The 25,742-nt window shown below is 47.6% G+C and overlaps 1 protein-coding gene across 1 annotated transcript; it reads right to left on the bottom strand.

Annotated features, from left to right (window-relative positions):
- Positions 1-467: 467 nt before the first annotated feature.
- LOC141468506 (pinopsin-like) lies at positions 468-24,484 on the bottom strand. The gene is made up of 4 exons (XM_074153605.1): positions 24,148-24,484; positions 21,035-21,363; positions 5,912-6,145; positions 468-692 (listed from the first exon to the last, which is right to left on the bottom strand). Exons 1-4 carry the CDS (start codon positions 24,482-24,484, stop codon positions 468-470), a joined length of 1,125 nt encoding a protein of 374 aa, XP_074009706.1.
- Positions 24,485-25,742: the final 1,258 nt, after the last annotated feature.

The following is a 25,742-nucleotide window of genomic DNA, read 5'->3' as shown; positions in this document are numbered from 1 at the left end:
AGAGAGAAAACATCTGCAAGTTGATAGTTTTTCTTCTGGAGAATATCCTGTTTGCTTCCCCCCCTTTGTGTGCAGATTGTTTCTTGGGGCTGTTCTGCAGCAAGGTGCTCTGGATCTCTGTCTTCTTGTTGTTGGGTTTGGGGGTTTGTGCTTTGTTGGGTTTTGGCAGTAAGTCTTTAGAACGTGTTTTTTTGAAAATTACTTTTAAAACCTTTTTCTGGAGGCATCTATGTTTTTTATTTTGTTTTCTTCCCAAACTCCCATGAAAATCCTGGCGTTTGATTAGGGAAGAGTCTTTGAGAAACGGGGAAATGGCTTATTGGTGAAGACAACCTCTGAGGAAGCAGACGGGCAAGTTTTCATCAGAAACAAAGCCGCAAGGCGAGGTTGTTCGGCAAAACTCTTGCATCTGGACTCAAACTCCCCAAACACAGCGGCAGCCGGTGGCATTAGCCCAGCAGCCTGGCTCAGGCGCTGTAGTGGGCCACCAGCATGGCCCGTTTGGCTGCCGGGGTGTCTCGCAGAGGCGGGTGGGGGCTCTCGGCCGAAGGCTGCCCAGCCGAGGCAGCCGCCGTGGGGACACTGTCACCCTGTGCCCGCGACAGCGCCCGGCCGGACCTGGACCAGGACTTGTTGCTGGAGTTCCCGGTTGCTTTTTTGCATCTCAGCAGTGCCAAAAAGCACCTGTAAAACTATCACACACATGCAGAAAACAGCAAGTTAGCAGGGATTTCATTCTTTTCACTTGTTGTAAGACAAGCTTCATCTGATGATCTTTTTATATTAACTTACGTTCCTGGACTGGTCCTGAAAAAACGTGGATGTAATAATATTTTGTATTAGAAATTGAATTGCTTTGTAGAAAAAAATATGTCCTTGTGCTAAATGGGAGTTTATGCTGAGGTCAAGGTCTCTATAAGCTAAAGTGGGATGGGCTCCCAGGGAGCAGGAGCTGGGGAAAGAGGTGCCTGCCTTTTTCCTTCATCTGGGCACACAAACCGGGCACATCAATGAAAGAAGAACAAACCCAAGGAAAATAAAGGAAGTCATTTTGGCCAGTGTTTCATGAGCAAGGCAATGTTAGCACCACTGCAATATTTCAGTGCTACAGGGGACAGGTGAAGTGCTAAAATCCAGAATGTGTACTGTGCTTGCTTGCAGATTGGGTGCTGTATTTATTTGGGGGCAGTTGGGTTTTTTAAACTAATTTTTTGGATCAATTTATATTTTCAATGTCCCTTTATTAAAGGGCAGCAGAGAGGGGAGAGAGCCAGAAATGAAGTTTTCAGAGAGGCCTGTAACAGCCATCCTGCGGTTTTATTTAACACAAGTATTACTGGCGGTATCGTAAGACAGAGAACAGAAAGGACTAAATGCTTTTCAGCCTGTTTTTGGGTCTGTAGGCACCTGTTATCTGACTGAGCCGACCCCATGCTCAGATGTAAATGCTGTCAGTGTGCTGTGGGGCGGAGGTTTCGGGGAGCTCTGACAGACCGCTGGTGCTACCCTGCAGCCAGGCTGCCCATATACCCCGTTACGAAAAGCATGGTAGGGGTTGAGCTAATTGCGTCGTCAATGAAAGCGCTGTTGGCTGCTTTGATTTGCATTCGACTAGGGAAAAGATGAGCAGCTGCCTAAATGTGCTTGGTTTAAGCTCTCAGACGGGGTTGAGAGTAGGGGGAGGCTCTCGCATGAAGTCAAGGGAAATGCCCGTAGCAGAAGAAATACACGCTTTTAGATCTTACAGATTATCTTCACGGCCTCCTTACAACAGCACAGTCAAATGCTGATAGCTGATCTCTCTAGCGTCAAGAGAGTCCAAACCAACTTTAATAGTGATTCTCTGTACAACACAGCTGATAGCAACAAGCTCTGACAACTCTTGCTATCAACAGCCAAGGGAAAAATCATGCTGCTTTTTGTCGGCAGAACTGCTTGCTAAGGAAAATGGCTTTTGAGGAGTCTCACACAATGTTTGCATCAGCTGAAAGGCCCTTTTTTAATGAGAAACTGAAGTTTCACAGGAGTTACAAACTTTCTTTGTACATTTCATTATACTATATATAATGTGTGCATATATTTATTAAAATGTCTATTCTTCTCGGTTTTGCTTTCCCCCCTCCCCTTGTGGTCGAGTTTGCGTGGGTGAGTGAGGCTCTTATCAGCCATATTTCTGTAGTTCCTTAATCCCCAGGAAATTTCTGTTACAGCGTTAAGTCTCTTTTATCTGTTTAACCTTCACCTACCCCTTGCCTGGAGGCACTCACTCGATGCAAATGTTATTTTATCTGGCCTGTTTTATCCAGCCTGATCAGAGATTTCTGAACATTTACTAAAGCTGGGGGAAGCCTGGACGTAGAATTGTTTTAGAAATACCATGAAATTAGAGGGAAATGAAAGCTGCATCAGTTAAGATGTCCCCTGTAGATTTCCATAGCATCAGGAAAGCTGTCTGGGTTGAACATGGTTCTCTGGATGACCAGCACCTCCTGCTTGCACCATAAATCTGTTTGCCCCCCGCTGTCCCCAGGGGGGTGGGTGCAGTGCTTCTCCCTCTTCTTTCTCAGCCCTGAGATGGCAAAATGCCCCAGGAATATTTTGCAAATCAAAAAGGCAATGGGGATGCTGCTGGCGAAAAATACCCTAGTTGGGTGTAAGGGCAAGGGGGTGATTCTGGTGCAGGTCTCACGGTACCAGACAGGCTGTAGCTCCCCGGGTGCTGGATTGCTGCCGGCAGATGGATTTTCCTGCAAAAGCCCCTCTTGCCGAGAGCTGGGCTGGCTCCCAGCTGATCTGTGCTCTGGTGCTCGTCGGCGTAGCTGGCTGCTATCCCAGGGGCAGCTGACAGTCACTCAAGGGTCAAGAAAACCCCCGTCTCAAAACAGGAATAAAACATCTGGGACCAGTTAGGTGATCCAGCAGCCAAAAAAGGTCAGACAACTAAAATTTACGTATAAATAAACACCAGCATTTTGAATGCTGCATGAACAAAATACACTAGTTCCTGGGAGTTCCTCTTGTGACTGTAGTTGTGGAGCTTAATTTAGGGATATGAAAAACATTGACCTGCAATGTTAGACAGGAAGAGCAGGCTGTGTGAGAACGTGGATGGGATGGAGAGGGCGGTGGAGGAAAGGTGGAGGGAGCACTGAGTTGTGCTGAAACCTAAGTTGAGACAACACAGGTTAACTCATTCGATTTTCCTGTGTGTTTTGGGATTGGTTTGGTTTTCGGTTTTGGGGGTTTTGTTGTGTGGCTTGCTAAGGAATAAGTCTCACTTTATCCTGCTCTGGCCATCCCTCCTCTCTGCACACAGCCCACTTTTGAACCAGTTTTGGAGCCAGATCTAAAGAGGAATTAGCGGTGCCACTTTCCTAGATGAGTTTTATGAAGAGAGGCAGCTGGACAGAGGTGGGAGAACTGGGAAGAAAGAGCAGAGTAAGCACGAAGGGTCTTACAATCCACCCAAGAGCCCCCTCCTGGGCAGTGCTGTGGGCAGACTCTGCAGGAGCCTGTGTTTCCATGGCTCTGATGCTTGTGGAGCGGCCTCTGGGCAGGCACTTGGGGGGTGTCCCTTGCACAGGGGTGGGTACAGCCCCTGTGCTGCCGCGGGAGCCGGAGGAGTAGCGAGCCCCTCTGTTCAGGGAACAAATCTGGCACTGTTAGCAGAAAAGCTCAGGTATTTCGCACGAAGAATTTCACATGTGTGTAAAACGTCAAAGAAACCTGTGCCAGCATTTTCTGATTTGAGGTGCTTCTACTCTCTTCTCTCTTGAGTATAGTGAAAGTTGGAGTTTCTTGGTGGCCTATAATGAATATAGAAGCTGGATCACTGATGGCTGCTAAAATACTGCCTAAGCAATGGAAAACAAACGCCATTCAGATAAAAAAAAAAAAAAAAAAAGCAAAACAAAGCTTGTACGTAACCCTAGTAGTAAAAGCTTAAGGGGACATGTTTAACATGGATAAACCCAGTTTAATTTCTGCCTGCCTGCTGCCTCTAAGCAATCTATTTAGCAAAAGGTTAATTAAGAAAGCATCTGAAGAAAAGATAACTCCTCCGCAATGTCTGTGTCTCGTTTCAGAGAGTGATCCTTCTAGCCCATGAACACGTTAAGATTAGCCTCTGATTTTTAAACTGCCTCCCTTGATTTAACTGGGGTTGAAGTGATGCAGAGTCATCTTTGCAGGACAGAGGCTCTGGCCATGGGAATGGCTCAGGTACAGAGCAAGCTGGAGAATGGTGACTCAGCCAGATGACTTCTTCCTGCCTCTGCCACGGGATTTGGGCTGAGACGGCAGTTACCAGTGACCGTAATTAGCTCAGGGCTTCCATCTCTCCCCTGGGTACCAGGATTGACAGGTCGACTGCTGCAGTTTATAAGCTTGGCTCTGGCTGCTGCTGCTCCTGGGTGTGGGAGCAAGGCTTAGGGCTGCGGGAAAAGTAGGGAAGTACTGGCAGCTCTTGGTCTGTTTGGGTGCTTTTCCCCTGGTAAGGGATGGTCATCTCTCTTTGGTGCTTCAGGCAGCTTCATGAGAGAATTTATTTTAAAAAATAAATAATAAAGGAGAAGGCAAAGAATTGTTCATGCCACAGGGAAGAAGTCAGGGAGTTCTGCAGGAGGCTGAGCACAAGGAGAGAAAGCAACGTAGTCCCTGAGCTGTTAGTGACAGTGAGTAGAGCTGATGGACAGTGTCATGGAAACTTTTTACTCCCTGGAAATTTCTCACACCCCAGTAAAAACGCTTACAGTTACTGCCAGGCTTCAAATCAATCCTTTACCATCATTATTTGTTTTCGAGAGAGTGATTTACTGTCTATGCTTCCTAACAGCTTCCAAAAATTAATTAAAGTGGAAGCTTTGCTGGATTCAGAGGAACAAATTATCCACCTACTATAACATCAGAAATGCAAAGATCAATGATATGTGCCTGAAGTAGGCTAATGGAGCTGAAGATGGTTGAGGGACTGAACTAGCTCTGATGCTCTCTGCTTGTTCTCTGTAGATCTCTGTTCACCCCCCTTCCTCTTCTGAGCTTTTGTTCTCTGCCCCTGCGCAGGGGGCTACCCCGGCTCCTGCCCGTTGTGTGCTGTGCATCACCTTGATGTGGACGTATTCGAGGCCAGGCTGGATGGGTCTTTGAGCAACCTGATCTAGTAAAAGGTGTCCCTGCCCATGTCAGGGAGTTTGAAACTAGGTGATCTTTAAGGTCCCTTCCAACTCCAAGCATTCTATGATTTTTCTCATGAACAGCATCATGATTTCTTAGCTTGCATAAGAAAATGTAGCCTACAGGGAGGGGAAAGGGGAAGGTTTCATGATTTTGAACCCTTTCACCTGCTGGATTATGAGTTTTCCCCTTGCTGGGTGTGGGACTACAGCTGGGACAAGCACATGGTCCTCCACCTGCCTACATGCGGGGAAGGGCTCGAGTAATACCTAGTAGGGTACCCGGGGGTTAGAATTGTAAATTGGGGAAGAGAAAGTTGATGTTGCAAATAAGAGGGGTTACTGTGAGCAACACACTGTGCCGGAGCATGGTGTAGGGTAGGAAAGGCTCACATCCTTACAAGACTTCATGTACCCAAATAAACTTCAGACAGTATCTGATGCCTTCATGCTTGCCAGAACATGGATTTCTCCTCCACTTTTAACTTGCCGTTCATCACATTGTGTAGTGGAAAGGAAGGGCCCATCAGCTGCTATTTGGACATGTGGGAAGTTGGTTATTTAACTTCCAAAAGTCCAGACTTGTCAATTAAATTTGGTCCCTGTAGCTCTTTTTCTGTGCTTCCATCTCATGTGGTTTTTCAGTGATGTGACCAATACACTCTTTATTTCCCCTCATTATTTCTTTACTTCTTGCACACATTGAATCTGAGTAAACATAAGGATAACATTTTCCTTACCTGTTTGTTCAGAAATATGTAGATGATGGGATTGTAGACTGTGCTGCTTTTGGCAAGGATGGATGGGATGATGCTGGCTGCAGGGGTGATGAGACCAGGTTTCCCAAACGTGGCTATAAGTGCCACAGTCGCATAGGGCAGCCAGCAAAGGAGAAAGCAAATTACCATCACCACCACCATGATCAGGACGCGCTGCTCCCGGGTCCGACCTGTCCCTTTACTGATGCCACTCACCTGGGTGGGAAAGAGGCACAAACACACTATTAGCAGTGCCCATAATGGGAGCAGATGATGACACAGGAGAGCTCCTGAGGTGTCCGCACTAGGGGCAGGGTTGGCAGTGTCATCTGAAATGTTGTTGGCTGGAGAAGAGTTGGCCAATGTGGGCAGGGTTTGTATGTTTTGTACCCAAAGTGTGTACATGATGCTTGGAATAGGATTAGCGATAGCGCTGTTCATCTAGAATAGCCTTCTCCAGCTTCCTGTAAACCACAGCATTTAATGTGAGTATCTTGGGCAGGAGGGATGAAGGGGGGAACGTGCCCTGGTCTAACTGGCCCTGGAGGACAGTTGACCCAGTGCTACCAGAAGGACTGCTTGTATTGAAGGACAGTTGACCCAGTGCTACCAGAAGTCCTACCAGAAGTGATGCACCCAGCCAAGGATGAAATGTTCTGTACCCAGAGGCCACTGGGGCAGGACAGGAGACAGCCAAGAACATGAAGAACAAGGGTTTGAGAGAACTTTCTCCCCTGAATCCATTGGAAAAGTCAGCAGTTGAATTAAACTGATTTACAACAGGCTCCTTCTCTGGACTTGGGGTTCACGCGTACTTGTAAGTAAATCATACTGTATATAAATACTGCTGTCTTATGCCTCAGCCTTGTTTCCTAGTTTTCAATATGTTTTCCTGATTGCTGCATAATGCCTGCACTGCAAAGTGCTGCAGTAAGCACGAGAAACTAACGATTACAAGCAGTTTTATGGGGAATCCAGTGGGATGTATTTGTGTGCTGGAAGTCACCTTGAGACTAATTAAAATACCAAACCAAAACTGTTCAAAAAGTAGAACATGTCTGTAATTGCCTGCTGAGGGAACTCCAATACTGAGTACTTTATAAATATCCTGTTAATGTGCAAATGAAATCTTTTATGACACTTGTCTGTGATTTAACAGAAAAAAAAAAAAAAAAGTGGTATTTGCCACAAGGCAAATAAAGTTGTTAATCAAAATATTTCCATTAGTGAGAGGTGAATATTTCACTCAGAGACACCCACAGGCATCAGTAGCTCAGATTTATTCACAGACATCTCAGACAGAAAGCTCACATTTATCTTCTTATATTTCAGGGATTTGATTCTGTATGACATTTTCCCTGTGTTCAGATTTTTTGACAGTCTTCCCCAACTTAGTATAAAACTTTACAAGATGCTCAGGCTGTGGGATGAAGTAGAAGCAGCTGGATTGGGACACATGGGTATGGTGATGGAAATGGAAGAGGAGTTGCATTTTGCATTATGTGTTCTTGATTTTTAGGCTCCTGAGAAGAGACACAGAAAGGCATCGGCAGATGGCTGCCAGAGTCCTTTATCCCCACACAAAATCCCTATTTTTTGTGCCTTCCTGAGGCCCTCCTGTCCTCCCTCCCATGCCAGGAGGCACCTGGGGCGGGTGGTGAGCAATGCCTTGCGAGTGGTGCACTTTGAGGAAAACCAAAGCTCCTTTTTTTCTATTGATTTCTATTGATTTTAGAAAAGGCAACCCAACAACCCTTTCCTCTTTCTTCAGGTAAGGTCAGAGAAGACGAAAGTTTTCTGGATGTTTTTCAGATCAAAATCAGCCTGGTCTGAGGCTGGGTGTGAGAGGACGCCTCTGGAGATATTTCCTATCCAAAAATCTTCAGCAGAGCTCAGGCCACAGGGCAGTGGGTGTACTGCTTGGTCTCTGAATATTCTGATGCTGTGTGACACAGCTAAACGGGGAGAAAAAGCTGCTTTTTGTCACTGGGTTAAACACTGAAATAAAGTTAGTGGGGTACTTCTGATGGCACATGTTCTACCAGCACAACGTACCCTTCTCAGGCAAACCTATATTATGTATTACTCTCTTTACTTTTTAAGTAATTTCTCTTATCCTTGAAAAAAGAAGAGCTTGCAGTTCTCAAACTGATGCTGCCAGGGAATGGCTTTGTGGGTAAGCAAGGGAAGGTTTTCATTTCCTTGCCAGCAGTAGGAAATGATTATTTTCATCCTATAAGGCCAGAAAGTTTGAATATCCTCCCTCTTCTGTAATTCTTCTTGAAGCATTTTTGCTTTTGTTTGCGAGGCTCCCCTGGTCAGTCAAGGACACCCAAGACCTTGATATTAATGTTCAAGGCACATGCAGAAAACTTTTGCAAAACTAAACAAACTCAACAACCTTGAAATGTTGCTGGCACGTCATTGGCAGATGGAGCCGTGGATATACCACACAACTCCAGGGCTGTGCCCAGACTTTCACTGTCAGATCGACTTCTGTAGTTGGACAGGAGCTTGTGCGATGCTGACAAGTGATGCTGTGGGCTTTTACTTTGATTTTTGTCTTCATAACTGCAGAGAAAGTAAAAGCACAAGTCTGGCCCAGGCAGCTTGTCCATGGTTGCTGGCCCATAGAAGCTGGAAAGTCAGCCCAGGTTGTTTCTGGCTTAGGGCTCACAGCAGTGATGCTGCTGCAGGAATTTAGCACAGGGTTACGCTGGCAGTGCACCGAGCTGCTGTAGTGTCCTTCACTTCTGGTTTGGTCAAAAATCTGAACCTCAATCTGCTGTGCAAGAAATAAAAAAAAAACAAACAACCACCTCATGATTTCTGTAGGTTTCAGTACAGAAAACACCCACAGAAAATGTACTTTTATAGCTCTATGTTTTCTTTTCTGGAAATTGAATCTCTGTTTCTCCTAAAAATGATCTTCTCAGTTTTCTAAAATTTATGATGCCTCTGTATCTCTCATTCCTTATGTTGCATGTGTGGTCCTGTGTGCCGAGTTAGCAGGACTGAAGGGTTCATCTCCAGTGTAGTTGGAGGTCCAGGTCACTTCTTGCTCTTACAATGATGTTTGCAAATGCTTCCCACAGTGTTAATTTTGACGTGGAAAACTAACAAAAAGGTCCTGATCATGTTTCTCCCGGGCTCTGTTCGGCATTCAGTCCCTGCCATGGGCAGCCAGTAAAGGCTGACGTTGAGAACCATCACTGGGTAGTGAAAAGATGGTTTCCTGATGGGCTGGAGTCACATTCCATGATAACTTACGAGAGCAGAAAGAAGGCTAATGTACTGGAAATGTTACTGTGCATTCATTCTTGCATGTAAGCTGTCCTTTTTGCCAGAACAGTCTTCACTGTGCCCTTTCCAGCTAAAACTCAGATGAAGCTTGATCACAAAGATGCCAAACACTGGGGCCAATGAAGCAATTAATCCCAGCTATTTTATAGGCATTTCTATATGAGCTGATGGAATATGAACTCTCTTTATGCAACCCACAGCTTTGTGGGTTTGCCTGTTTGCTTCTGTCTGGGACATTATAAACCATGATGTGCCCCTGCTGTGTATCAGCTTCCGCTACTAGACAGGATCCATAGCAAAGACAGCCATGGATACGGGAGGACACTCCCTGTGCTGAGATCTATCATTTAATAACTGAGTTACTTGTTGTTTTCTGCTACAGCGAAGCACCTCTAGATGGTGATTCAAGCCTGCATAAGTGATTAATTTGCTTCTCTTTTTTTTTTCATTGGCCATAATTGGTCACTGACACATCCATCCTCCTAGTGTAGGATGGGAATGCTCTCAAATACAGTGTCCATGTCGTGTGGCACTGGGTGTCACAGACAGGAGAAAGACATGGATGAGAGAATAATGCAACAATAAGACCAGGTTTAAATAGAGGTCACTGTGGACACAGCAAATTCCTGGTTGATATTGCTGACACATACTGTGCAGAAATAACAGTCATCACATTGCTAGGAAAGTAAAATATGCTTTTTTAGCAATGCGTATGGGATTGCTCAGTAACATCCAGGACAGGAGATCACAGCTGAGTACACCCAGGGGCACCTGGGAGGTTTAGTCACAAAGCTCCCACTGGGATTAATTCCTGAATCCCCAGGATGATCTGAGAATCTCAGCTGAGTAACTGACTATGTTTTCTCTTGGGGTTTTTTTTTTTTTTTTTTGTGAAACCACCATAGTATTTAGAGCTTGGAGAGCTGACAAGGATAGTCACGGCACTAGGAGGATGATCCTTGAGAAAAGTTGGAATAAAGCGAGATAGAGGAGGAAAAAAGCCACAACCAAAGTGGGTATGCGATGCCCTGAGCACACCAGCTGAGGCCCCTGGCTTACGTGAGCAAAGAAGATGTATTTCTCTAAAACAGGCAGCACAGACACCCCTGAGCTGTGGCAGCAGCTGAACCACCTTCAGACATCACTGCCTGTGCATCAAGAAGTAGTGCCTGAGAGCTCTGAAATCAGACATACCCCCTTATACTCTGCCCTGCTGAATTAATAGCTGCAGTTACTTGAATAGATACTAGAGAACCAGACTGTAACTTAAGAAAGTTGCAATAAAATTGCTTTGCCTGTACATTAAAGGTCAATCCAATTTCTTTTAAAGTGGGTGTGAGACTTCTTGATGGTCTCTGCACGTCAGTGTATGCCCTACTTTTAAGAATTGATAAATGTAGGTAGTAGGTTTGCAGTAGATATGTTGGATGCTTCAGGGGAAACTCTCAGCCCTTTGAAGTGTTACTGTGCTGTCTGTCCTTGGTTGATGCTCATAACTCAGGTCAGGAGTTCCATGGGCACGCACATCAGTACATCTGTGCGTCACTTGGAAAGAGCTATGAGGTGCTTAAAATGACACCAGGTGTATCCTGTGCACAAAGCAGGCTGCCAAGGGAGCCTGGTGAGTGGGGACAGGAGGTCCAGAGTCCGTGAGACCTCTTGGGATGAGAACAGCTGGCCTCTGCAAGCATGGGCTTGCTTAGCAAAGGTTGAGCTAAAAGAAACGGAAGCCCAACAGAAAGCTTCAAATAGTCAACAGGGTGCTTACAGAAAGCAAAAAAGTTACCCTCGGAAACTATTGCTGGGGCTTAATGAGAATTTCCTTGAAGCTCTAAAACAGTGGGCAGTGATACAGTGGCTGGTTTAGCAGTAGCTCATGCACAGTCTCTCCTAATAATGAAAAGAGTTTTGGTTGGAGAGGAAATACTGATGTTTATCAAGGAAAATAAATGGCTGATGCTACTATCCAGAAATGTTGCAAGATCAGGCTAGATTTTAATTTTAACAAAGTTTTTCCTATCCTTCCTAACATCTGAATTATGCTTAAATTCTTTTCACTGCAATCATAAAACCTAGAAACGTTACCTATGTTCATAATGAAAATATGCTCATGTAATCTTTGATTCAGAGCTTAGGCTTTCTTAAAATTCCCATGCATTCAGTGCCTTGTTGTGAAAACAAGACTGAGAAAAGCAAGTTGCCGACTTTAGGTGGTTTTTCCATTTTAATGCTTGTCCATGAGGGGAGCGCTTTGCTCCTGGCAGACCTTGTACTTTTGCTCCGCAAAAGACATTTTACATCGGTGTAACAGGTTTCAGCCCAGCAGGTCGGACTGCAGCACAGCACAGGGAGAGATGGGCAAGAGCAAAACAGGAGACAGGACTTACAATGACTTGAGGCAAAAAGTAGCAACAACGCTGGTTTGTCACTTGGAAACTTCTGCCCCTCCGATTTCCTGGTGTGCTGCTTACCTGGTCTAGACCTGGTAAACTGACATCTCGTGAGGCTTAGCAGTGTCATTGTCCTGATGACAACATCCCAGATTCCTTTGTCTGAGTCAAAGACAAACCTTTTCTAGAGCCCCTGTCACAATTCCAGCTAAGCGAGTTCCCAGCTGGCTGGGCTTGTTGGGGTCCAGGTCTTTCCTAGGTACAAGAGGGCAGCTACCAAACCCCTCTGAGATTTATATATATATTTTTAAAATTTTTTTTTCTTTTTTTTGCATACTAGTTCTATGGTTGTGTGTGATTCCTTGTAGAAGCTGTGAAATGGAAGAGGTTTATCAGTCCTCTGCAAGTCGGAGAAAATGTACCACCACCTTCTGCATCTTCCCTGCTCTGCCTTTGGTGGAACTGGGAGGCTCTTCTGGCTCCTGCTGCAGGCGGAGCAAACCTCAGCTAGTGGTGGGGAGCAGAGATGGAAACTCATTTAAAATAGTTGGTACTAGTTTCAAGAGCGAAAAAATGCAATTATTCTCCAGGTTGGGAAGCCTTCCTCGGGATTTCCAGGAAGGGAGCAAGCATGTCTGCAGGTGACGGGTGGAGGGTTGTGGAGACTCTGGCGGTAGCAGTTGCACATTTCTTCCATGACCACAGCATTCTTGGCGCCCAGCTTCTTGCCTGGGTCTAAGTGTAATTTTATGGATAGTGGAACACCTTATGCACAGGGAGGACTAAAACATCTGTAAGAAATTGCTTTTGCCTCAAACCACTAATTAATTTCAACCAGAATTCCATCAGTTTTTTTGCAAAAGCAAGGTGGCCTGAGGGAGCTGAGCCTCATGTTTGGATTCACTTAGGAGGTGCTCTGCTTTCCCAGCCCAAAGTTTCTGGTTTCACCTGCACGGCCCCTGTGCTCACTTCTTGTCCAAGTAGAGATTTAAGACCAAATGTCTATGAATTATGCCACTAAGAGATGGCACCCTCTCTTCTAAGGGCATGTGAAAATGCAAAGCGATCTTTAACTAGGTGAATACATTTATATTACTGAAGCTTGATGACAGTCCACGTAAGTCATCTATTTTTCCAGCTAAACATTTCCTTTTCCTATGCCATTTTACCTTTCACTCCCTCAGCTCCTGAGGCACAGTTGGGGCTGACCTGAGCATCCCATGGCTTTTGGAGTGCTGTAGAGACTTCCACCTCGCTTGGCTGTGCTACAGGGGAAGGGAACCAGGGGACAAATGCTGTGACCATTCATGATGTGCAGAAAGTCTTGTGCTCCCGAATCCCACTAATGCTTATGCATCAAATTGTATTTAAAAACACACAACTCCAGCCTTAAAGGCAGGTTCGTATACCTTAATGAGTTGGGTTTATACCAGAATATCCCAAATTCATCTGTTTATATGGAGGGGACACTAACAGTTCCTTTTCGGTGGGTCCAGATAAAACTTTTGACCCTTGGGCTGTGCTCTCGGTGCTGCCCAGCCCTAAGAGTCTGGTGAAGATTTGCCTCCGCAAATCATCTTTTTTCCAATAAATGAAGGCTATGGAAAATCCCCCATGGTAAGTGTATTAACAAGAATGACACTGTGGAAATTTGGCCAAAAGCACTTGAAGCTGGCTGTAAGCAAAAGAAGGTGGTCTCGGGCTTTGTCCCATTGGAAGGGGATCTCACAGCCCCTGCAGGGACCTTCCTTGCATGGGCAGAGGGTCCTGGCCCCACCATTGCTGATTGCTTCCTGGAAGCTGCGGTTTCCAATATTAATGCAGACGTCTGCCAAAGGTTATAGGGAAGCAAGGGGGGAGAAAGAGAAGCAGAAATCCATTTTCATCCACTGTGCTGACATCTTTCACCTCTGCTATAGTAATTTTTCTCATATCTCAGAAGGTTTGGAAGGTGCCAGATGAGTAATAGTAAGGGCCTTGTGCTGTACAAGGGAGAGAGCTCTGTGGCTCGGACATGCCCTCAAAGTGCTCACAGCATCCTCTCGCACTCACCTCTGTCCTCACAAGGGTGGACCACCTGATTTAAGATTAAAATTTAAATCTAAATTCAGTTCCTCCTTTGCCTTTATAAACACAGAGGGCTCTATAACTGTAAGGAGAGGTCTTGTAATCACTAAAAGGGGTTCATTATTCATTTTAAATATCAGAATGTTAAAATAATTCATTGTGGTCGATGTTTGCAAAAGCTCCTGTACCACGTGCGGGCACGGTGCAGCGCTGCTGGGAGGTTTCTGGGTTCTAAGCATCGCCCTGTCCTTCTATTTAACTTTCTGTAATGCAGCGGGTGAGCTTCTAGGCTTTGGGGCACGTAACTGTGTAAAGCAGAAAACATTTGCAGTTGGAAGGAAGCATGTCCTTTGGAGTTATTAATCTGCATAGCACATCTGTCAGTGAGCATGAACATTAAAATACTTTAGCACTACTTATGTTCACACTGCTTTAGTTGCCCTCCTTTTGCATCTTTCTTCGGTGCTTTAATCAGTAATGGCTGTGATGGTAGCACATTCTTCTCATTGAGAGTGGAGTTTTTATCAAACATTATGTGTTTTCTAGATATAAAATAAAATATTATGAGAATAGGACCCTCAGGATATGTTCACCCAAGACTGTCCAGAGTGTCCTTGTGGTGTCCAGGCAGGCAGGCAGGCTCAGTCCTGGCACTCAGCAAAGCCCAGACCTGGTGGCTGCTCTGCCACCCTCACTGCCACCCTCACAGGAAAGAAGTTCCTCCTCATATTTAGGTGGAACTTCTTACATTCAAGTTTGTGCCCATTTCCTCTTGTCCTGTCACTGGGCATCACTGAAAAAAGACTGGCCCCATCCTCTTGACACCCACCTTTTAAGTATTTATAAGCATTGATCAGATTCCCCCTCAGTCTTCTCTAGACTAAAAAGACCCAAGTCCCTCAGCCTCTCCTCCTAGTGCCTCTCCTTCCAGGGGAGCAGGAGACCCTGCACTGGTCTCCCAAAGAGCACAGGCAATAGCTGTGCTCCTAGATGGGTGTGTTTTAAAAGCAAATTAATTGAATTATCATAGAATCATAGAATCATAGAATGGCTAGAGTTGGAAAGGACCTTAAAGATCATCTATACTAGCATATGTGATCACAGCCAAGTGTATCCGTATAGCAGCTCTATGCTGACATGCACTTTTAAGTGAGACCTTTGCAATTGCAGAATGTCTCAGAGAAGACTCTTGGGCTCCTCTGTGTGGAGTGTTTGCAGTGCTAAACCTCTTCTCCTAGGGAAGAGGGAGCCCTCTCTCTGAACCCAGAGAGCTGGCGATGTGGTGGTGTCTGTTGTACCTTCCAGGACACTCAGGAAGAGGGTTTGATCATTTGGGGGTGAAGCCTGGCTGCTATCATGGAAAACCCATGGTGATTGGGTAGAGTTTTATTAGGCTTGAAATGGCTTCGTGCTCTGGGGTAGCGGTTTGCTCTCCTCTTGGTTCCCTGCAGATCTACCCGGAGTTGTCTGGGCTCGAAGAGCAAGTGGGAGCGCCTTCTGGTGCAGGTTACTGTCGGGGCAGGAGACCTCAGTCACAGTCCTCCTGTAGAGGCGAGGCAGTGAATTTCACTCCCGGACTTGCATTTTTGTGGTATTTTTCTCTGCAAAGCCTAGAAGACCAGTCATTAGACCAAGTATTGGTGGCTGAGAGGGTGTTTTCCCAAGGCTAATGAGAGGTAATTTGCATTTGGTTGCTGAGCTGGGGGGAATTTTAAGCAGTGCTTTGAGGACTGCTGCGAGGGGTGCTCCTCTAGAAAGACAGAGATGAGATGCCCTCATTTGCTGAGCCTCCTCGCTAATTCTTTTTTTTCACCTGTTGATAAAATAACTTAGTTCTGGGGGCAGATTTCTCCCTTCTCATTCACACAGCACACTTTCCCTGCAGGTTGGGTGGTCGTGGGGTGAAACCCAGTGCAGTGATGGGGCAGAGAACAGGATGGACAGAAATGTTGCCTGGTAGGTAGCACGGCATGGGATGTGAGCCTGGGCTGGCCCCCCACTCCTGCCATACGCAGAAGAGCATCGCAAAGAGCCAGTGGAGGAGGAAAATGTGGTTTCTGGCACTGGCGGGTGACTGTGCTCCGGGAAGAAGGAAAGTGCAGCTCAGCCTGCGGGGCACGGCTGCTCCCTGCTGTCCTCCAGGCTGAAAGCGCTCTGCGGAACTCAGCTTCCCTGACTGCAAAGGCTTCAACGTTTCTCTTGGGAGTTTTTGAAGCACCTGCTGAAAAACATTTGAGCTGGAGGGAAAAAAAAAAATAAAAATTCACAGCTGCTTTGTGCCCACGGTTATTGCTGCTAATGGAAGAGTTCCTGCAGCTCTGAGAGGGAGCAGTTACTACAGAAGAACCTGCAGCAGAAACGGACCAAGTATGGGCAGCTCTAATTATGAATCAAGTATGGGCAGCTCTAATGAGCAGAGCACCTGCTACCATTTGAGAGGGAAAATATAAATGCATCCCACGGTTGCATTTGCACTGGAATCGAAGTCAAATGGAGCAAAGAAAACCAATTCCTTGCTTATTTTGTGTGGGGGTAGATTTTCTTGTTTCTAAAGGTGATTGCTCTCTTCGATCATCGGGGCTGCACTGTTACTGCCGGCTCCTCTGGGTCCAGCTGTCTTAACTCTGACTTCTCTTATTTGGCATCTGAAGTGTTTCAGTGCTTAAGCTTTAATGCTTCCTGCCTTTGGGAATGTGTTTGTCTCACATCCCCAGTTCAGTCTCAATTTACTCTGCAGGAGCATTAATAATTTTCTCGATAAATGCTTGAGGAAGAGTGTAATTACCTTTCCCCTTCTTGTCAGTGGAAGGGAGTCATTGTCAAACGGTGTTGTTTTCCCCCATTCTCCTCTGCCCAAGCTGTACAAAACTATTACCCCAACATTAGAAACTGTTGGATTAATTAACAAAATTAATGTATAACACATCAAATGCCTTGCTACATTTGTTTTTTTTTCCTTTCCATAACACTTGAGGGACCGAGAGGGCAGAGGTCTGATGGAAAGCATGCCTAGATCCTGGCTTTTCCTGCCTTGCTTGTGATTACGCCAGGAACGAGGGGGCTCAGAGGGCCCTGCAGTGGGTGGTGAGGATGGTACAAGCCTGGATACGCTTTAAGAGCCCACAGGGGAGCGTGTGCAGTCCCTGACATGCCTTCGCTCCCCGTAGCCAGCATGTCTGGGAGGTGCTGGGGTCAGCAAGCGTGGCCTGGGGCTGTGCTCTGCCCACTCACCCTCCCCACGCCAGAGGGCCGGCCTGTGCGTTGAGTGGGTGCTTGTGGCAGGAACGTCCCCGTGGGCCCCTGGCTGGCGTGCCAGTGCCAGCTGGAGAAGAGGAGATGGGGCTGCAGCCCTGCCAGAGAACCTGACCTCTGGCAGGCTTTGCTGCTGCGCTGCTTCTCCTTTTCTCCCCGTGAGGAAGGATACTCTGGCGGGGTGGGACAAGAAAAGGAACTGAAAGTCTGGAAACTAGTCAGATTTGGAGTCTGAGGTGAGAGAGCTGCTAAACCTCCATTAAACCTCAGGAGCTTTGCATCACCGCACTTATGGTAGTTTTATGCTGATGTAACTCAACCCAGGGCTAACTACCCAGGTCTGTGTAGAAAAGCAGAGTATTGAGCCCCTGTACTAATTTCCAAGGATGAACCACAGTCAATAATTCGGAGGCAGGACTCCAGATTCATTTGTCAAGGAGGTGACAGAAGAGTAGCCTGTCAGTGAATTAAGGAAAAAAAAAAAATCTATGCTGTAATATAGCGACACAAAAGCTGAAATTGATTCTATTTGCATTCTGACAATTCATGTGAGGGGACTCTGCTAAGCTTGTCAAAGACTCTAAATAATGACTTTTTAACCTCTGTGCTGAACAAATCGTTTATCTGTTTCCAACAAACATTTTTAAGGTCTCACGTGGTGACTACAGCTATTCTGAAACTCGGTAGCAGAATGATTGTCTCCTGCAAGTTCCATGGATGCAGTGGGGGAATCGCTGCCTGCGTATTGCTTTCAGTGAGCTGGTTATTTCCAAGGGGGGACTTGGGCTGCAAATGCACCGCATTTGATGAGACAGTTCGCCCCAGCAGGTATGTACTTGGCATCTTTACACCCCATGCCCCACAAGGTTGAGCACCTGGTGAAACCCAGGGATGGCCATAAAGATCTTTTGCTTCTCCAGGACATCCAAGAGCTCGGGTTGAACCTGAACCAAATACTATGAAGTATACTTGAAGGAATACTAGAAGGAATCCCAAACTATTGCCTTCGGCAGCCCATGAATTGTTTGCATCGCTGAAGTTGTCTTTGAGACTTGTCCATGTGTGCTGTTTCTGGTGGTTAGAATGGTTTTGAAGCAGTAAAATAATAGATGTGACCGAGTTTTTCAAACCAGCACAGGGATTTGGATGGAGGACGCGTCCAGCTTTCCTGCACTGCTCAGCTTCATGTCCCAGAGGGTTTCCCCAGCTGCGAGCAGCCGCCTGCGTGGTTCACCCTGAGCACTGAAATGGGTTAGCCCCATGTCCCCTAGCCCCGCTCAGGCTCCTAGGACCTTCTAGGGCAACCGGCTATGCAAGATAAGGAGCGGTTTTTGGATTTGCTTTTCAGCTTCTCTCAGCCTGCTGAGGGGTGGTTGCCGGCTGTCTCCCAGGCTCTGTTTCACTTCTGTCATTTTTGTGAACCTCTAAGTCGATCTGAGCTGAGGGATTGCAGCTTCCCTGCTGGGGCATGTAGCATGGATGCAATCCTGTGTACTCATCTGAAACTACATGCTCAGCTGTAGGGGAAATACCACGCTCCAAGACTCTGCTAACAAAACTAAGGCAATTATAAAGCATCTTTTCTCTTTGCAGCAAACCCCGGTCAGCAGGTTTCCTCTCGCAGCTCCGTTATGGGACTGGGACTGGCCATGGGAGGCAAAGCTGGCTCTTGCCATCCCGCTGAGGTGCTGCGGTGAAGCCTCCCATGCAGGAACATTGGGAAGGAGAGGTAAACCCTCACACCCAGCTGTCTGTCACTGCACAACTGCATCGTGCTTTTGCAGCACAACAGCCTCCCCGGGTAAAGCAGCAGCCTTTGCTTTCACCTGGGTCCTGCACAGTGCTTCACAGGGGAGGTGTGAAATCGGGATCAAAAGAAAGGAGATAATGAAGAGGAAAGTTCAATGTGTTTGGAAAACTAAATACCCCTCATTTTCTAATGGTTGTTTTCAGTAAACAGATTTATTGTCAGCGGCGTACTGCAGTATGTTCAAGCTCCTCTGGTATTCATTTGAAATAGCTCAGAGCAAACCCCCCGAAATGAGACGTGGGGGGAAAAATGGGTCCTCTCCTAGTGGTGACAATTTTCTTCAGGTTTAAGGAAACCACGAGCTTGAAGTGAGACAGTAGGATCTGTCAGCTGCTTGCAAGCAGCACAGGAGAATATGAGAGCCTGGACTGATTTCCAAGATTTTAAGCATCCCTGCATATCTCCTGTGATGACAATCATGTCAGAAACCAGAGCATGAAAATACAAATGTCAAGCGAAAGGATATAATTTTTCATGCCTGGCTGAAACCAAACACCCCCATCTCCCACTGCAACTTGACTTGTGTAAGTGATGCAGATAACCTCGGTTACAGGAAGCTGTTCATGGCAGGAGCTGAAGGCACGATAAAAGGCTTACAGAGTATTGCCTATAATTTGGGATCTTTTAAAAGCAAAAAAGTCTGTTGTCCAATTGCTTAAATATTTAGCTTGCGTGTGAAGCTTCTTTTGTTCAGTCTTTTTTTCCTCCTTCTTACACCCACCAGGGATTTTGCTGATTCTTCCGCACCTTGCTGTTGGGAGAAGCCTGTGGGCAATGGGCACACTGCCTAGCCCCCGGGGCAGGGGGCTCTGGGGCTCGCTGCCCCTGTGGCTCCGCTGCTTCCCACCTTCCCCTTGCTCTCCCGGCTTTCCAGACGAGCTCTGCCGTCCCCAGCCCTCTGTGCTCGGCTGTGCCCAGGCACCTCCAGCAGCACTGGCTGGTTTTAAATTTCCCTCTTAATGGAAAATCCCCCTTCGTGGAAGGATAACTCACATCCAGACACAGGCGTGTGTCTGGCAAATTCGGTGGCCAAAGAGGACTGAGCTTGCTATCGGGGGAACGAAAGGTATTTGTAATGAGACAACTGAGCAGGATTAACTCAAACATCTACGCTGATTTGATTTAATTCTACCCAAAGTCCCAGAGCAATAATAAGCTTAAGTTAAATGTTTACATCTGAAATGTGGCTTATAGAGTGATTTTATCTAACTCCCTCTTATCTTTCAGGCTCTCTGCATGAGCTGGGACAAAGCCAGATCTCCTAGCACTGATGGAGCTCGCGCCCAGCCTGGGGTGGGCTCCCAGGGTGCGGGGGGGACGCTGGGGCTGTGTAGGGTGGTGAATGCTCTCTTTGTGCTGGGGGAGAGTGGGTGGCCTGGCCTGAGCTGCCTGGTCCTTGCCTGCCCACTGGCTGGTCCCCGACAGAGGGGCTGCCACGCTCATGGATCTTCTCCCACGAGGGGCATCGCTGTGCCATGAGCAGGCAGCGCTGGCGCATCGCTCTCTTGGGCTCATGGCCAAATGCAGATGCTGTTCACCAGAAAACAAAAAATTGTGCGTGAGCATTTCCAGCTGCCTGACAGGGCTGACCTGACAGTGTTCCATACCAAACTCTGCTATTGGGTGGCTTAGCACTATTAAAAGCAAATATCTTTTATCTTGAGAACAGATTAGTTAGCTCATGGTCATTTGTGGATTAGCTTTATTTTCTCTGCAAGGGGTAAACTTCATGCCTTATAGTTTGCATTTGCTAAACTCCAACTTCTAGCTTTGCCTGGATCCTGCCAGCAACTGGATTATATGTGACTTTTCTTTTTAGCACCTTTTTTTGCAGGGTTCACCCTTGACGTTTTCAGAGAAGAAGCACTGATCTTCAGAAATCCCAGCTCCCATACCCTCCACAGATTGTACCGCCTCTCAACCTGCAGGTGATGCTCACCTCTCTGTAGGCCTGCTCCAGATTAAAGTTCTAGGACCAATCTCATCACAGGTAGGTAAGTCACTCCTAGTTTTAATTCAGGGTAATTGGGAGTATCTTAAGTGGTCTGGCAAACTGCCTTTATCTGTAAAGCTCTCATAGGGACTTGCAGCTGTTCACACTGGAACGTGACTTTGAAAGCCTTGGTAGACTGGAGCCTGTCCCCAAGGCAGTCACAGGAGGGCCAGTTTCCAAGGGTGGCAGCGCATCTGACAGCAAAGGAGTTATAAAGGTGGAAAGTGGTGGTTACTGGTTTCTGAGTGCTTTGGGGTCACAGTAAAAATGCAGTTGAGGAATCTACTTACCTGCCTTATTGCGCACAGCAGCTTCCCGTACGAATAAACAATAATGACAAAAGGGACTACAAGGCAAAAGATGAAAAGACATATGATGTAGGACGCGTTGTTAATGTCCTTTGAATGCCAGTTCACAGAGCACGTTGTCCCTGGTCCTTCTGGCCCATAACTGCTCCAGCCAAAAAGGGGGGGTGCAGTCCAGACCAAGGAGTACGTCCAGGACAGGACGATGCCTGTCCATGTCTTCCTGTAGTTTGTGGTATCAGCCTCTGTCATTCCCGTCATGGTGCAGTAACGTTCATAAGAAAGTACAGCCAGGGAGATGAGCGAGACAATGCCTGGATGAAAAAAATACACTTGCATTAGCAGAAATGACTGAATTAAGGCTTTAGTCTATGTCTTGAAGTGATACTGATGAGATTGATGGCAGTGGCTTCGGAAACCTGGTGGGCAAGGACTGTGGCCGGAGGTGTCCCTTCGAGAGTGAGAGATGCTGAGAGCCTGGGAGTCTTTAAACATTCATCCAGCCAAAGCAAGTCTGTTATAAACACTGATTAATAATTAAGCACATCTGTCTGCATGTATACATACGTGTGTGTGACCTGCAGCAAAATCCTGGTTTCCCTACCAGATTTGGTGTTCAGTGCCCCTGTAAGACTTAAGGATTAAAGACTAAATAGCTATATTTGCGCAAAGTTCAGGGCTTACCCACCTTCACAGGCTTCCTTAAGCATCACTGCTTCTGCCTGAAATGGTAACATTGGCTCTTTGCTTCCTAAATGTCCGTGCCCATCCTTTGACCTCACACAACCCCTCCCTATCCTTGCCCTCTCCCCAGACATTATGGTCTCCGGGAACTTCTTGGATGTTTTTGTGCAGACATAGAAATGCCGGAGACTCCCACAAACCCCAGCCCTGTGCTGTGCTGGACCTCGAGAACATGGCGTTCTCACAACAAAATGTATGTGAGCAAAGGGCAAACGCTGCAGAGGAATGAAAGTGACTTTACTTAAGAAATTTCAGTTGTGGGAGAGAAAAGGTGGTTCTGTGAAAATGGGAAGAGGGTGTGTGTCACCAGAGGAACCTGCTTAAGTAAAACTCCCTGTGAGAGCCAGGAGAGCTTTCCTTGCAGACCGTTTGTAACTCCCAAGGAAACCACAAAGTCAAAATAAAGATCTGTATCTCTCAGTGTTAGCCCAGAAAAAGTAGAAAGAGCATAAGGAACACAGGCACTTTGTTGCTTGGGTTTGAAACCTAACGATTCTAAGGGCAAGAATTGCAGCTCATTAAAGTGATGCTTTTCTTATCTAAAGCATGAGGACAACTTTAATAGTCAGGAAAAGCCCAAATCCTCTTCACAGGGCAAGGCACCTCTTCTGAGATGTGGAAAATGAGAAGTGCCCCTCTATCAGCTCGAAAGTGCAACAATCTGAACACCACTCTCAGGGAAGCACAGGCCCCCTGTCATACGGATTTATGGCTATGCACTAATGAAGAAATGTAGATTAAAACAATGTCATGAAGCCTGCTGTGCCAGCAGGTGCCCTGGTGTGCCTCAGGGGCATGGGTGGCTCAGGAGCCCTCACAGAGACATTTATGGATCTCTTGCAATTGGGGTACTGTCAGCGGACATAAATGGGGCGAGAAAACCCCTTAGCGGCAAAGCAAAGATTTCTTCCACAAACAGTAATGCTGGGGAGTGGGTGGGAGGGGTGAGGAGGTAATTTATAATGCTGATATTAGTTTGAAATTTCCCCTCCACACACACCTCCCAGCCTGCATTTTGGAAGTGATGCTGGCGGGTACAAGTGAATACAGTTGGAGCTGCTGGTTAATGCTGACATATTCTGCTTCAACTTTCCTTGGCATGCAAAGGAAAAGTAAAAACATATGCAAAGCTCACTAGTTACGCTGTATAACTTCATCAGGGAGAGAGGTGGCAGCAAACATCTAAACTGCTGGTACAAGTATTTTATAGTGGGTTTAAGTGATGTGTCTCCAAAAGCAGCGGTGCGCAGGCTGGATGGGATGCTATGCTGTTTTCCTCTGGTTGTTCAGGTCTGTTACTGACGGGCAGAGCAATGACCCTACCGGTAAAGCTTCTGACCTGTACGAGTGCTAGCTCGGGGAGAGCCCTACAGCTGTGCATCGGTGTCTGGAGTGTTAAAGGAGGCTGGGAGAGATTTTGAGCGCTGGGAAGTTTGAAAATAGAAGATACCGTTAAACTTAGCTCAAAGCGACATTGCTCTACACTTCTGTTTCTATAGCTTAGGCAACAACACCACAGAGCTGGGACAATGACACGGGGGGGCAGGCCTGCATACCTGCTCTCCCCACAGCCCCCTTGCCACCTCCATCGCACCGTAGGTCTCCCTCCCTGCGCCCAGCTGGCACATGAGGAAGGGGTTGGGTAAAGGGAGAGATGGATGCTCTTTTCCTGCTTACCACCCCGCCTTGTTCTGCAAACACTCCCTGCCTTGCCGGGAGTCACACCAGTCCCCAGGACCTGGGGCTTTGTACTCCTCTCCTGCACACTGGGGTGTTCCTGGGGTCCCTCTGCACCAGCATCGTGACTGCCCTGCATGGCAGCTTGCTGGGGCTTGTCTGCCCCCACCTCGCTGCCAGGCCAGCACTGCCTGTTCCCGCAGCCGGGACCTGGGGTCAAGTCTGAAAGCCAGGAGATTTCGGGAAAATCGCAGCTCCGGAGGCTCAGAGCCGCCTGCTCCGGCTTCATTCTGTAAAGTTTGTGGAGCTCTTCAGTAACGGTGAGAAACACGTTACTGTTTGCAGCCTGAAGGAGGACTTGTGCTTAACCCTGCTTGGTGGCTTATGAGCTTTTTCCAGTAAAAGCAACTGGAGTTGGGAAAGTTTAACCCTCCCTCCCCGCGGAGGAGTGTGCTCCCCGCACGCAGGCGGGTGCCCCGTCCCACATGCCCCGCTCACGCTCGGCCAAGCGCCCACACGGACACCTCACCCTCCGCTCCCCTGGACCTGCCCGGGTTTTCCCGTCCCCATCCCCGACGGCAGGCTGCCGGGCGCAGTCTGGTCCCCGCCCCGCGGCGTGGGGCCGCCCCCCCTCCACGGGTGCCGCCCCCCCCTCCCCCGGTGCCGGTCCCACTCACCGCAGAGGGCATTGGCGAAGCCGTGCCAGGCGCAGGCGACCCCCGGCAAGCCCCGGTCCCGGTCGGCGGCGGTGGCGGCCACCAGCCCCAGGGGGGTGCCCAGGGCGCAGACCAGCAGGTCGCTGACGGCGATGTTGAGGAGCAGCAGGTTGATGGGGGAGCGCAGCGCCCGGTAGCGCCAGAAGAGCAGCAGCACCAGCAGGTTGCTGCAGAAGCCCAGGCTGCCCAGGGCGCCCAGGCAGACCGCCGCCGCCAGCCGCCCGGCGGGGCTCAGGCACGGAGCCGGGTCGCGGGCACCGGCCGCCGACCCGCAGCCGGCAGCGGCGGGCACCGGCATCCCCGCGGGGCTCCCGCCGCGCCGGGCATCGCAGCACACCCCCTGCCCGCTGTCTCCGCCGCTTCTGCCCGTCCCTGCGCGCCGGCCGGGGGTTTCTGCTTCGTTACACTAAAGGGGGAGGCGGGCACGGTTGGTGCCAGCCGTGCTCCACCGTGCGGCCGTCAGCAGCTGGCTCCTGGCTCCCCGAAGGCTGAGACCGGGCGCGACCTCATCACAGGTGTGGGTCGGGAAAGCAGCCCGGGGGAGCCGAGCCAGGCACAGAGCAGCTGCTGCGCTGCGGGCTGGGGGAGGGTGTCCTTCACTGCTCTCCTCCCACGGCTGCTGCTTGGAGACCTCCACAGAGCAGAGGCTGGTCTGGGGGATCTCGCTATCGAGCAAGGTCTCACAGCTCAGAGCTGCTGCAAAGCCGGGGATACAAATAAATTCCGATCAGAACAAAAGCCAGCTGTGTTTAGGCAGCAAGTTACATGAAATACAGAACATACATAACTATAGCACTAAGTGATGTATAGGATCGTAGAATGGTAGACTTGTCATAGAATCATCACAGAATCATAGAATTCTATGATTCTATGAAATGCAGAACACACTTAACTGTAGCACTAAGTGATGTATGTCTCAGATCTGCCAGATAGAGCCTTTCAGAGTAAAGATGTGAAGAGCGTGGGATGATCCAGGTGCTCCTGTCAATTATTGCTGATGGGTCTACTTTTGGGGGCCTATAAGAAGCAAGGTTCTGTCTGCTTTTATGGAAAAATGTCTGATTAATTTCAAGATTTGCATGCCCCTATCTCTGCAGATAAGAGGCAGCGCTCAGGGTGGGTTGCTTACGCAGAGCAATGCCTGTGCAGGCAGGCAAAGAGCTTTGCAAGCAAAAATGAAGAAGATAGGCAGAGTTCACGTGGCTGGCTTATTGGATGTTCAAAAACACTAGATAATCTGCATGACCTGCGTGGAAACTATAACATAATTATAAATACTAATATAAGTAAAACTCAGGACATATGTGTTTCTTAAAGAGAACCTTCATTAGAGATTAAAAGAGGCTGCAGCCTCTGGGGGAAATAAAGCTGAAAAGTTGTTTCCGTTGGCTTGAGATGCTTCAGACCGTTTACTGAAAATGCACCAAATAATCATTTTGATAAACAAAATTGCTTTGAACTGACAATTTCATTTTAAGTGATGTGATTTTCTAGGTAAATATTGTGGAGTAGGAATTTTCATTCCCTACCAAAACAAAACCCAACAAAAGAATAGA

The sequence above is a fragment of the Numenius arquata genome, chromosome 9 (assembly GCF_964106895.1).
Source record: "Numenius arquata chromosome 9, bNumArq3.hap1.1, whole genome shotgun sequence".
NCBI classification, from domain to species: domain Eukaryota; kingdom Metazoa; phylum Chordata; class Aves; order Charadriiformes; family Scolopacidae; genus Numenius; species Numenius arquata.
This window is presented reverse-complemented; position numbering and strand designations above follow the sequence as displayed.

Coding starts and splice junctions, on each gene's coding strand:
- LOC141468506 (XM_074153605.1), bottom strand. CDS start 24,484: ATGCCGGTGCCCGCCGCTGCCGGCTGCGGGTCGGCGGCCGGTGCCCGC. Junction 6,146..21,034: donor TGCTGTGCGCAATAAGGCAG/GTAAGTAGATTC, acceptor TTTCCCACCCAG/GTGAGTGGCATCAGTAAAGG. Junction 693..5,911: donor ACATATTTCTGAACAAACAG/GTAAGGAAAATG, acceptor TGTGTGTGATAG/TTTTACAGGTGCTTTTTGGC.